We start from the raw sequence: 13,552 nt of genomic DNA, 5'->3' as shown, positions 1-13,552 counted from the left end.
AAGAAAAAACACAATAGTCCATCGAAAAATCTCCATTCTACCTCGTGAACATCCTTCCTAATGTTGCCTTCTCCAACAAAATCTCAAACTTTAGAAATCAATTCCAACCAAGTTCAAACAATATTTGAACTTGCCTGCTAGATACACAACATCAACCAATATACTAAAAGTCGATCGATCAGTTTCACTTGCTTTGACAACTCTCACTTGCTTTGACAACTCTAGAACATGAAACTTTGATATTCTCTACCTTAGTAAGTACTTTTAAAACTATGCTTCTCATCCTAAAATGATCAACCTGTCTTCTCTGAGGATTATATGCCATAGATTGAATTGGACCTGTACTCTACTAGACTTTCCCACCCAAAGCTCCATCTGCTTTTGAGAATCTAAAACACTTGTAGTACCGACTGTACAACCTTAAAGAACATATAGACTGTCACTATTATTCCTTGTCATCACTATCATAGATCCCTTGCTAACCTTCAAAACTCCACCTTTCGCGGAGAACCTACAGTATTTGGAATCCAGACTGCTCAAAGACACCAGATTCTTCTTTAAGTCTTGTACATGACAAACGCCCGTCAAAGTCCTTAGAGTTTCATCTTGTAACTGGATCCGAACTGAGCCTTTCCCAACAATCTTGCAGGAAGTAGCGTTTCCCACGAAGATTGTGCCATCTTTGACTGAATCATAGGTAGTAAATGCATCCCTATAAGGAGACACATGATAGGAGCAATTTGAAATTACAATCCACTTCTATTTGGAGTGAACTTGTGGAACTGAAACAAAAGGAGTAAAAATTGAATCTTCATCTAAGTCCATCTTCGCCTCTACATCCATCTTCCTATGATCTTTGAGTTTTGCATATTCCGACTTGAAATACCCAATCTAATGATAATAATAGCACTGGACATTCTTCTTTGATTTACCGTGGTATTTTTCAGAAGCGTTCTTGCCCTTAATAAACAGACTAATTGCCTGATTACCACTACCCTCGCCATTCAACTTGGTTCTCAACTCTTTTTGAGTCTGAAGATACCTTTACATTGACCAAGGAGATAGAATTTCGTCCATATAACATGAAATTAACAAAATAATCATACGAGACCGGCAGTGAACACAAAAGAATAAAAGCTTGGCCCTTCTCATCAACCTTGATGTCAACATTCTTCAAATCTATGATAATTCAATTAAAATTATCAAGGTGTTGTTGTATTGACATACCTACATCTATCTTGACGGTATACAACTGTTATTTCAGATACAACCGGTTCATGAGAGAGTTCGTCATATACAAGCTTTCTAACTTGTTCCTTAGCCCCTTGACTATTTTTTCATCTGCGACCTCTTGAGCACTGCATCCATAAGAGAGAATTGGATCACACTATACTCCTTCTCGTCCATATTTGTTGCCTTGTCTGAGGGTAATTTGACTGCCTCTTTTGCATATAAAATCTTTGCCAAAGCTTGTTATTGCAAAAGTACACGTATCTTGATATGCTACAAACTAAAACCATTCTCCCCATCAAACTTTCCTATATCGAATTTTACAAGAGTCATTGAACCTCGCTTCGATACCAATTGTTGTGAATTAAACGACAATACTTGAGTAAAGAAAATTTGTGAAAACAAAAGAGAGGAACAAGGCACATGATTTAACAAGGTTCGACACAACTTGCCTACATCATTGGGCCTAGAACAACGAAGAATTATACTAATATGAAGAAGATTTACAAAAGGGATAAACTCTTGAACTCAACAACTAACCCAAATCTCTCTCTCAGACTCTCGAACTCTCACACTCAAACCCCTCTCTAACTCTCAACGACTCTCCCCAGTGTTTGCAACTCAATACAACACTTTATCACAAAACCCTACAAATAAAACTATTTATAGGAACTATCTCGTAACTTAAACTGCAACTCTTGTGTGGACAGCAAGAGTCTTGTCTGGACAGGTGTTGGGCTTCCTCAAGCATTTAGACCAAGAAAAAAATTATGCCACTTGTTTCAAGTCTACTGTCCGGATAGCACCTTTAGAAAGCTCAAGTTTGAGTCGAAAAAACACCACACTCTCCCCCAAGACTCTACATGATTTTAGAATTTTCTGGAATGCTCCATGCCATGCAAGAGCTCATGTGGCATCCAGTAAACCTTGATTTGGGCTGGCCGTGACATTAGAGTATCCAAGATTCTGCTCTGATCACTTAAAGAATCTCTCATCCCACATTTACACTGGACAAGCCCTAGGGTGGCCGCAAAGAAATTAGGGGATATCTGCTTTGTAACTGTGTGAGGTGAGCATAAGGTAGTGTGGAGTGAGGCAAGGTCATGTTTGACATACAATAAAGAGTGAACATGAGAGTGATAATTTTAATAATACAATTTCTATATTATCTTTTTTCTTTTCAGAAAATAAAAAAAATATTTTATAATAAAGATAAAAGAGTCTTTTGTACATTAAAACTCATTATCCCTCTCTTTGAAAATCAACCAAACAAGAATATATATTAATTTCATTCTCATTCCCCTATAAATGTCAATCAAATGTCCTATTAGTGCATGTAGGAATACCCATTTAAATTTCGATGACCTATAATTGTCTTGTGAGCTAATCAAGGCTATGTTATTGGTACAGCATTAACTATACGGAGCAGTATAAAAGACTCGTACTATTGATTATGTGTGTGACTTACATGAAAATTGACCCTACAATCATGAAGAATGTCCAAAGGAAAAAAGAACCAAAAAGAGAAACGGTTGGTAACCCATAAATCAGAAGAAGCAGAAGCATAAACAGGGAAAAGCTGAAATTTGAATTGTGTCTAGCTATGCACTAGCCAGGCATGTTCTCTCTCTGTTCCTTTTCTTTTTACATGCAACTACAACATCAAATCATAACCTCTGCCATTATCAAGCACCCACCCACCCACCCTCACACCACAACACACATATCTATATCTCCAATAATTATTACAAAAATAAAAAACTGAATAAAAAAAAAGTGACCCTATTTCCCATATCCCAAGAAGCACCACTTTTTTCTTTTTATTTTTTTCTCATTGTCTGCCGTTGACTGGCTACTTCTTTCAAATTCGTCTATTCTTCACTTTATTTGGACATATATAGGACCAATTTTGCATCAGTTCTTTTATTGGGGCATTAAGACAAACATTTAGAGGGGATGGGAGAGCTTCACTCTATTGCTTACAGTAATAGCTCTTCCCTAGGTTGGGATCTTCAAAACCTTGGAATTCTCAACGCAGACATGTCTTTGGGTACTCAATTCTTCTCCTTCTTTATTCAATTACTTCTACTTTTTACTGTTTTTGTCTGTACTGGTTGATTCTTGGGTATATACAATTCAATTCAAAGCTTATGGTCATGCCTTAGGGGGAGTCATGGATGGGAGTAGCAATTCACAGTTTTTCTCGTCTCTGGTGTCTGATTTCTCAACTGGGTATTTGGAAGATGCTTTGGTTGAATTCGGTGAACGGTTCCCAAGAAGACGATTGCTTCTGTACAGTACAGATGACCAAATCAGAGGACCAAGTGACCCTGCAGAGGTGGTTGTTTGTTCTGCTGGATTTTGAATTCTTGTTTGTGTGTGTGGTTATAATTGGGGTTTGTCCGTATTATAGGTCCATAATTATTATAATTCAAACTGCAAGTGGGACATATCTGAGAATTTCAGTTGCATGAGCCAGATAACTGATCTTCTTGGAGTTTCAGGTGATTCTCAAGTACTTTATATTTCACTTTATTGTTAAGTTGATTCTCTATTTCAATTTCAATTATCATTTCAGTTCAATTTTATCTTCTGTAGATGAACACATAAGCACATCAATGAGCAACACCAGTACTGAAGAAGAAGCAAACATTTTCTCAGATACCAAAACAGCAGAGGATGCCATATCTGCCCCTGAAACTTTTGAATCTCCATCCTCTTCATACAAACCCAAAACCCATTATGGTATTACTCATCAATGTGAAATTGCTCGTACTGAACTGGGGTTTTTGTTTTCACTTGATTGTTAATGTGATTTAGGGAGTACTACTAGTATTGATGATAAACTAGTTAGTTATCTATTCGGACTTAAGGCCTATGGTGCCCGAGGTCGGGAGTTCCGAGCCAACCAGCTATCATATTTTCATTCGGATTCTTGGTTTGTTTGGGTTTGTCTCATTTCCGGGCCCCTATCCGAATAAGTTTCTACCTAGTCTTACCTATCATCAGTATGATATACACTGTTCTAGTTGTCCGAAGGATAATGCTGGACTACGTGGTTTCTCAATTATCAAAAAGAAAGTGCTTTTTTTCCGTTGATTGTTAATTGTTCTTAATCTTAATATGTGATATAGGGAGTACTACTAGTACTGATGATGACAAGAGAAAGAAGAGAAAGATATTGAGAGTTGTGTATCCATTCGCAATGGTGAAACCAGGAGGGATTGAAGGAGACATGACTCTAAATGACATCAATGAGAGAATTCTAATGCCACCAACAAGACCAGTAAGGCATCCAGTGGGGGACTTTGCCTGTCGACCATGTGTGTCTGCAGATGGTCCTGGTCTTTCAGGGAAAGCAGTAGTGGCCCTTACAAGAATCCATACACAAGGGAGAAGAGGCACAATCACTATCATTAGAACCAAAGATTGAACAAAAAGTAGAATTGTTATTGTTGTTATATGTAATTGCTTTGATTATGTATATATAGAAAGTTATGATGTCTATGTTTAAACTGTTTTGTTGAATATAATAGTGCTCAATGATTACTGTTGCCAGCTGGAATGTTATCTCTATGGTTATCAGAAACTCAAATGGAGGTGTGTATGGGAAAAAATAAAAGAAAAGTTAAAGGAAAAGAAAGAGAGATAAAGAGAGAATAGAGAAAAGAAGGGTTATCTAGATTAATTGTTTTTATTAACGTGTTGAAAACAGAGAACCAACAAGAGTTTGCTTGATTGATAATTAGTTGAGTTAGACATATGTGTGTTCAAAATTTGATTTCAACCACGAATGTGAATCTCTGTGATATTTCAATACTGTGTTGACCATGCCACCGACCATGCCAATGCCTCTGACATGGTGTATAGGGCAATTGGTTGGTCCAATTGGCCAAGCTTCATGAAGTGGCGGGACAATTAATTTAAAGTTCAAATTGAACAACAAATAAATGAATCAAAACTTCCGAAAATCTAATCAGAGAGTGTCAATGCGAAAGTATGTCAGCTAAAACTATATTAAGTTATGAGTGGTTTTGTGTAAATTAAATATTTAAATATGAGATCCTACTCACATTGATATATTTATGATGGAGGAACTTTGAAATTTGACAGACTCTTAAATTCGGATATAACAGTGCAGAAATATTTTGACTCTCAAATTCGCTTTTAACAGTGTAGAAATAATATGAAAGAGTGATGTGGTGTATACAAAATTTGATAGAGTAATGTGGCACAACTCCCAACTCATTGTATGTTAATTCCAAACTCTAGGGAATTGCAGAGCCCCAGAATCCATGTGTATGATATATCTATCAATTTACAGTGATGCAGTGTAATGATTGAGTGAATAATGTGATCTTAAAAGGTAAAGCCCAACTTAAAATCATTGTGAGCTTTCACAAGAGTAACCAAGTCCTTGGTTTTCCCAACCTAGTTACCTCTGATGTCTACTCCTTGTATGTTCTTGACCATATATATGATGAAGAGTAAACAATGGAAGTTTCAAAAATATACCTCCCCACCCCCCACCCAAAGTCTTATATGTTGGAGCGATCGCTCTCACTCTCTTTAAATACCATATATATGACAACATACAACATCATTCTCATAAGTTTAACTTGAATCTCTTAGCTAAAAATGTTCATTGCAGTCAACTCGAGCATTCTAGATTATTTCTTGAGATAGAAGGAAAGAGACTTATTTGATGTGGTAAAGGGATGTTGGTGGTTGTCTTTAACAATGCAGTTGGAGAATGATTAGACATTTATTTAAAAGAAGATTTATTTGATTTGGTAAAAAGAATTTTGGGGTTGTCTTTAGCAAAGTAATTGGAGAATAGATTATTTTAATATTTAAAGGAGAAAAAAGAAGACTTATTGGGTGTGGTAAAAACTACAAAAAGGATATTGTGGTGGTTGTCTTTAACAAAGCAATTGGAGATGCTTGAAGATGTGCTTTCTTCTTAAAGAAACCACATATTACTACCACTTCGTATCACTGAAAGCGCAAAATTATCTCCAATTCCGAGATACAAAAACTAGCTTGAATTAGATGACAGACCTATATATATAGCTTATGAAATTCAAAGACTTGTTCAATGATTAGTCAAACATTTTTGTGTTTGTTTTTGCTAACTAAAATTCTTCATGTGCCTCATTTGTCTTCTTCATGGGTCCAATACATTACCCACCATGTCCAAAAGTCGCACCCACAAAAACACAATATCCAACATTTGGGACCCAATAATATATATAAAGACGACTTACGTATTGTTGTGCTACAATCACCCATAGATAAAACACACAACAATTAATTAAACTAATGACATGATCTAAGCCAAATTATGATAAATAACAAAGCTAAAAACAGTAAAGAACATGAGAAATTTACATGATCTGGTATAGCCTACGTATACGGTAACAGAGATCTAGATTCACTATGTTATAGAGGAGTCAGAGCATCCACAGTTGGATGATTTTGGAGTGCTTGAGATGATACTTTCTCTATAAATGGGGTGCTAGATACTCACAATGATTAATATTTGACACTCCAAAACATGTAGCAATTTAACCCACACTTGATCTATGGAGTACTCACTAGTTGATGAATAGTACAGGTTGCGGGATCCACTCATCCAATTAACTTGTGCCACTCGGGAGAGAGGGGAAGAGAGACAATGGACTATTACAATACTATATTATTATCAAGAGTGCACCATTGTAGCACAACACTTGAGATAATGAAGTGTGCATAAAATAAAAGGTATTGGGAGTGCTAAATTACCACTAGCCCAGTGTGGATGCTCTAATCATGCACCTCTTTTTTTTCTTTCTTTTTTTTTACAATTTTCTTTCTATATTATTTTGACTCTAATTCGCATCAAACTTACGTTTTCCTCGAGTGCAAACTCTCTAGAGTCTCTGATGCATAGTTTCTCTCAAGCAGCTAACTCCTTCGCTTGTTCACAAGCTCTCGGGTCTATCAAAACCCAAGTTTTGCTTGAGTGCAGTACTTCTCGCTTGAGCGCAACTCCTCAGCCAAGATTGTTTGAACCAATTCACACAAATCGTCACCTTAATAAAAAATGAGTCAATGTCTAAATCGCTTCAAATGAACTCCACATCAATGAGATCATTGGAAACAAAACAAGAGACGTCAACAAAACAATAATCAACTCCAACCAACAAATCAAATGTATTGCCTCTAATCCGATAGCACAATACCATGCACCTTAAGGTTCTCAAGTTTGCTCCAAATGGATGAAGTCCAAAAAGTATTGGAACTTGAACCCAATCACTACCTTAGTAAGCATATTTGTAGATTTATGAACAATATTAATCTTTATTATACAAATATTTCCTTCATTCAAAACCTCACGAATAAAATAAAAACTAACATTAATATGCTTCAAATGAGCATGGGAACCTGATTCTTCGCCAAGTAGGTCACACTCTGACTATCACAATGTATCAACTCTTTCTTGATGAATACCCAATTCAGATGCTAAAGCCTGCAACCAAATGATCTCCTTAATGGCTTTTGTCATAGCCATATATTCAGCCTCAATTGTCGATAATGCAATAGTGGACTGTAAAGTCAATCTCCAACAAACAAGTGCTTCTTCAAGTGTAAACAAATAATCAGTAGTATACCTCCATTTGTCCAAATCACCAATATAGTCAGAATCCACATAAGCAACCACATGTTTTCCATTCAAATAATTCATCTACCTGCTTGCCAATGCACTTTCCAAAAACTATGCATGTACTTACTGAATATATTGACTGGATATGAAATATTTAGCCTATTACACAATATAACATACATAAAATTACCAACCAGACTAGCATGAGAAACTCGGTTCATATATTCACGTCACTATTGTATGTGGAGATAACAAAACACTAAACTTAAAATTAGGAGCCAAAGGGTTACTTATAGGCTTTGATGTTTGATCCATACTATAACGCTGTAACACCATGATCAATTATTACTTTTGCATGAGTTGAACAATACCCTTCTTCCGATCCGCAACAATCTCCACACGAAGTATTTTCCAAGGTTTTTAAAACCGGATCGGTCATCAAACCGGAAAAGTCTTCGGTTCACGGTTCAAAGGTTCAACCGGGGTTCAAACCGGGTTCGAACCGGTTTTAACGTAATGAATTATTTATATATATATTATATTATATGCATATAATATATAAGAAAACTTCGTAAAAATACAATATATGCAAATAAAGTACCATTTTAAACAAAGAAAATTTCATAACCTAGTGGTTAAAGCCTTTTTTAATGAACAAAAGGTCATGAGTTCAAATCCTACAAATAACAAAATTTCAAAAATATTTTATTAACTTTAATAAATGACCGAACCGATCAAAACCGGCCCGGTTCTGACCGGTTCAACCGAAGAACCGGCCGGTTCAACCGAAAATATCCCGGTTCATCAATTACCGGTTCTGGCACCTCAACCGGACCGGACAAGTGGCCGGTCACCTGTTGGACCGGTCCGACCGGCCGGTCGGTCTGGTTTTCAAAACCTTGGTATTTTCTAGACTTCACTAAGGTCCATCATCTCAAACTTAAAACTCAATCGAGCCTTCAATTTAGTAATCTCCACGACTCCACCTTGCTTTTATATGTTATCAATATATCATTGATATATAAAAGTAAAGAAATGAAGAAACCATTACCCAATCTGTGAAAATGTACACAATAATCATAGGTACTTATGGTGTATTTATGTCCAATCATGAAGCGATCAAGCTTTTTATACCACTGTTTAGCAACCAATCTAACTTTTATTCACGCTCCATTCTACTTAGTATATCCTTCCTTCTTTTTGCATAGACCACTTACATCTAATTTCTTTCTTGCCTTTTGGAAGATACACTGAGTCCCAACTTAGATTTTTGTGAAGAGACTGTCTGTATCTCTTCATCCATGGAATGCTTCCACCTATCATACTTTGGTGCTCGAATAGCCTCTCTATATGTATCATGAATATCATCATATAGGACTCAAAAAGTAGAGGCCACCATATCAAGAAACATTACATGATTATTAATCTCCATCATAGGTCCACTCATAGCAATCAGATAGGTCTGCTGCTGTGGAGGTCTATTGTCAGCTTTATTTGACCCATCATCATTGTAGGGGCAAATTACTACAAACGTTGAAAGGTCAACTTTTAGCGTAGTGGGGTCCATCTGCACCTTTAGATCCTGTAAATATCACAACAAGAACTACAGTGAAAGCTCTTTGATCAGTTTGGGGGGTGCCGGTCGTAGCTGCTTCGATAATCAAGTTAGTGTTTATCAGAGGTGGAAGATCGAAAATGGTCTGTATGTCTCGTCTGAATGTATTTGGTGAGGTTTTATAGAGTTTTGGTTTCTAGCTTGTAATTTCTTGGAATCGATCCCCCCTCTAACGTCAGAGAACGATATTTATATGAAGGTCATGATTAGCCTCGGGAATTGTATCTCCCACTTGGATCTTATTGGATAGGATGATATTGTGTAAGAGTACGAAAGTCAAGTATCTCGGTTGTGTCAGGGTTGACAGACAAAAAGTAAGATAAGGATATAGAAACATATGAAATGACTATGACAGGTGTTGATTGGACTATGGGCGGTATTGTGGGCGGTAATTAACGAATGGATATTTACATGGAAGAGTGTCATACCTTGGGATCTGTGCCTGTCACATCCACGAATGTCGATTGGAACCTGAATTGGTTGAAACTCCTTTTAGGAAGGATCAATTCATGAATTGGTGCTCGAAAGTACTAGCGCCCTCGCTATGGTGACGCCATTATGCAGGCTCCAATACAGAAAAGATACTCTGAAACTTAGTCCCTGTCTAAAAGAAGAGTTGCTGTGAACATAATAAAGTAAGTAACCCAAAAGATATCAACTGTTAGTGTCATATATGCTGTCAGACATGATTCGCACGAATGTTACATTACTTAGCAATGATGTAAAGGTCATATGTAGGCCTCAAAATGGGCCTCGAATTGGGCCTAAATGCACTAGTTAGGCCTGCGGACTCAAATAGTCCAGCTTTAGGTTTGTCGTTATGTGGCGTAGTGTGGCCATACGATTTTTGGCAACTACAATTGTCCCCTACTCTCTAAGCATGAAGACGACTTCATCTTGGAGAGTAGTGCACGGTGAGTTCCTGCATAGAACAAGAAATGGTTGAGCAAGTATAACCTGAAAAAGTATGTATAACACAGATAACTTGAAGTGGCGTGTATATGATATGCAGCCTAAAAAGGCGTGTATAACAAAGCACAACTTCTTTTGTTTGAAGTCGGTGATGTACAACTTCGTTTGTTTGAAGCTGCAAGGTGCACAACCTCGTTTGTTTGAGGTTGGCAAGGTACAACTTCATTTGTTTGAAGTTGCAAATAGCTAGAGTGGGCATTAGCGTAATGGTTTTATTGAAGCTGTAGCTGTGGCTTAAATAGGCATTAGCATTTTAGCTATCCGATGAAACCGAACTCTGTTTGTAGGAATCGATTGTACATAACTTTGGCGTTTGCAGTGTACAATATCTGTTGAAGAGTGTCCTCAGTTGAGTTCAACTCCTTTGGCCATGAAGAGGCATGTAAATCCCTACTGTAAACTCAGAAAAAACATTAGTTTACTGAATATAAACAAAAAATATGACTGATAAGCAATTGACTATACGCTTTTTCAAAGGAATGACTTTGTGTAACAAAATTAATGTTTTACAGACGCCATCACACAGAGGTGAAAGTGTATATTTAAAGAAACATTAAAGGAAATATTTTTGCCACATGTCAGTGTGAAGCGACGACATTTAATGCACCTGACTTGCACAATCACATTTTAAATTTATTGCTATTGTTTCTCGGGGAGCACATTTCAGAAATCGTGCATCATGATGATTTAGGGGTGTTCCAGGAAACGTGCAACTTACAAACTGTAAATCGTGAAATCCATTCAGTCCCACGCTACTTGAGTAAGAAATTCTCTGTCAAGACCCATTGAAAGTTTTCTAGGTTTTGCGAGGACATAGAGAAAAGAGAAGAAGCACCACTTGTTTCATATCGATTGAAGGTAACTCTTGTTTCTCTTTACTTCCGCCTTAAGTTTTGTAGAATGGCACGGTCTAATGATCAAGATTCAGAGAATGAGGAAAGGTCAGGAAGCGGTAGGGTATTCGTCAGTGAAATCGAAGGTAAAAGAGAACCCAGTGTAAATTACTCGTAGTATAGGTCAGAAGGACGAAGTTCAAGTAACAAAGAAACAGAATCCGCTAATAATGAAGGTAAAGCTAAAGGTTTAAAAAGGAACGACCATATTAAAGGACCTTTGCTACCAAAAAAGCTAAACCCTAAATCAGTTTTGACATCAAGCGACATGGATTACTTTCGTGGAGAATACAAAATCTATTCGTCAATCGAAATTAGACCTGGGGCCAATACGGATGGCGTTGATCATCAAGTTCCTCGATGGTCTCCATTTTATTTGTTGATGTTCAAAATAGGGCTCAGATTCCCCATTCCAAGTTTGCTTGCAGATGCTTGCAGAGTACGGAATGTATCTCTGAGCCAATGGATGCCAAACAGCCTTAGAATAATGTTGAGTGTATAATGTTTGACTAAAAAAGAAGGCCTAGAATTTGGAATCAATGAGTTGGAATGCCAAGAAAAGTGGGCTTGGTAGGTACTCCCTGGTACGGTAAAAAGGCGAAATAGACCTGATTCTGGACACTATCTCCAATGATCACATTGGTCGTTGGAAAGACAATACATTTTCGCAAGGGGCGCCCTAGTATACGAGCTTCATGGGGATTTAAATTTGAATTGGAATAAAGCTGACAGTAAGTTTCCTTCCTCCTTCATTTGTAAGTAACTCTTACTGAATCTTATGCGCTGTTTCTTTGCAGTGTCATGGAACTTCTTGAAAAAGTGGAAAAAGGGCCCGGACATGCTCAAACGGGTAAACACATTTTATGGTTTAAGAGAACACAAAAGATCTTGCAAGAACATCCTGATAGATTATAATTTGGAAAGATATGTGCTCTAGAGATATACGAGTAAGTTTATACCAAAATGTTTTACTACCCACTATTTATATCCTCTGTTCAATTGAAATTGTCCTTTCTTTACCCTTTTGTGCAAGTGACGAGATGTTTGATAAAGTTTTTGCTGATGTTACTGATGCGGATGACCTATACGAGGCTCTGGTACGAAACGCTTAACAATTAAAAGACAACCAAGGAACCTTAAGAGGAGGAGGAGGATTTACTACAGCTAAACGTGTTATTGAAGCATCCAAAGATAAGAAGGCAGGCGAAACTAAGAAAAAAGAAGACCTTGTTGAAAAAGGAAAAGGAAAAATCACAGAGGCTAGCAAGAAGTCTAAATATGATGTGGCAGCTCTAGGGGTTGGTGCTGGAGTGGAAGTTCCCAGAAAGCTTCTATATGATGCAATAGCATCTATACCCAAGGGCCGAGGTGGAGTTCCTTTTGTATCTGTCATATCAACGTCTACTGCCATAGTTCTGGATGAAGAGACGGATGAAGACGAAGGAGATGCAATTCCTTTAACTAGACGACTTCCTAAGATTAGAACTAAAAGGGTGGTCTCAACGGAGCCAGAAGAGGCTCTCGAGACAGAAGACCGTGGAGATTTTGACCCAATAATTATTGATTTTCTTGAAACAGTCCTAGAGACTGAAGTCGCTCAAGGAGGAGCTGTAGCCAGTGGCTCAAGGACTGAGCTACCGTCAGTTGATAGTCAAGAAGAAGACATTGCCAGAGGAGAAGAAGATATACGACCTAGGCTTAGGTTGGACGTCATGGGGAGTGAAATGGAAAAAATTTCCATGTGGGTCCCCAAATCACTCACTGCTACTTCTGCTCTTGTGCTGCCTCCAATAGGTATCAGGAAGTTTGTCTTCCCAGAATATGCTATGAAGTTTGATGATATGCCCTTGCCTAGTCAATTCAACTACGCGGTGGCCTATTGCTTCACTGTAAGTTTTTTTTATATATTTAATGTAATAACCGTTTTTAACGAAAACTTTTGTCAATTGTTCATTTTTTATAACTATGTTTGCATCCTTTGTATTCTGGTAGGCTCTGCAGGGAGTATTGAGGTTTGGAGAGAATGCAATTGACAATTTGGCCAGGGAAAAAGTTGAGAAAGAAAGGCTAGAGGGCATGGTAAAATCTTTAGAAGATAAACTGTCCAGTTCAAACACCTCATGTGAAGAAATGAGACTTCAATTGGTTGGAGAAAGAAACAAAAACTCGTAGGTGTCTACTCAAGTTATGAACCTA

The 13,552-nt window shown here is 37.4% G+C and overlaps 1 protein-coding gene across 1 annotated transcript; it reads left to right on the top strand.

Annotated features, from left to right (window-relative positions):
* The first annotated feature begins 3,119 nt into the window (after positions 1 to 3,119).
* LOC120013499 lies at positions 3,120 to 4,788 on the top strand. Its single transcript, XM_038865333.1, has 5 exons — positions 3,120 to 3,280; positions 3,396 to 3,568; positions 3,644 to 3,734; positions 3,829 to 3,975; positions 4,365 to 4,788. The coding sequence occupies exons 1-5, from the start codon at positions 3,187 to 3,189 to the stop codon at positions 4,661 to 4,663; spliced, it is 804 nt and encodes a 267-aa protein (XP_038721261.1). The 5' UTR covers positions 3,120 to 3,186; the 3' UTR covers positions 4,664 to 4,788.
* Positions 4,789 to 13,552: the final 8,764 nt, after the last annotated feature.

This window comes from Tripterygium wilfordii, chromosome 13 (assembly GCF_013401445.1).
Source record: "Tripterygium wilfordii isolate XIE 37 chromosome 13, ASM1340144v1, whole genome shotgun sequence".
Lineage (NCBI taxonomy): Eukaryota > Viridiplantae > Streptophyta > Magnoliopsida > Celastrales > Celastraceae > Tripterygium > Tripterygium wilfordii.
Note: the sequence above shows the minus strand (reverse complement) of the source record. Positions and strands in the feature narration are given on the sequence as shown.

Excerpts from the sequence above, each read along its gene's own strand:
- LOC120013499 (XM_038865333.1), top strand. The coding sequence starts at position 3,187 with ATGGGAGAGCTTCACTCTATTGCTTACAGTAATAGCTCTTCCCTAGGT. Across the intron at positions 3,569-3,643 it reads GACCAAGTGACCCTGCAGAG|GTCCATAATTATTATAATTC; the intron begins GTGGTTGTTTGT and ends TCCGTATTATAG. Across the intron at positions 3,735-3,828 it reads TGATCTTCTTGGAGTTTCAG|ATGAACACATAAGCACATCA; the intron begins GTGATTCTCAAG and ends TATCTTCTGTAG.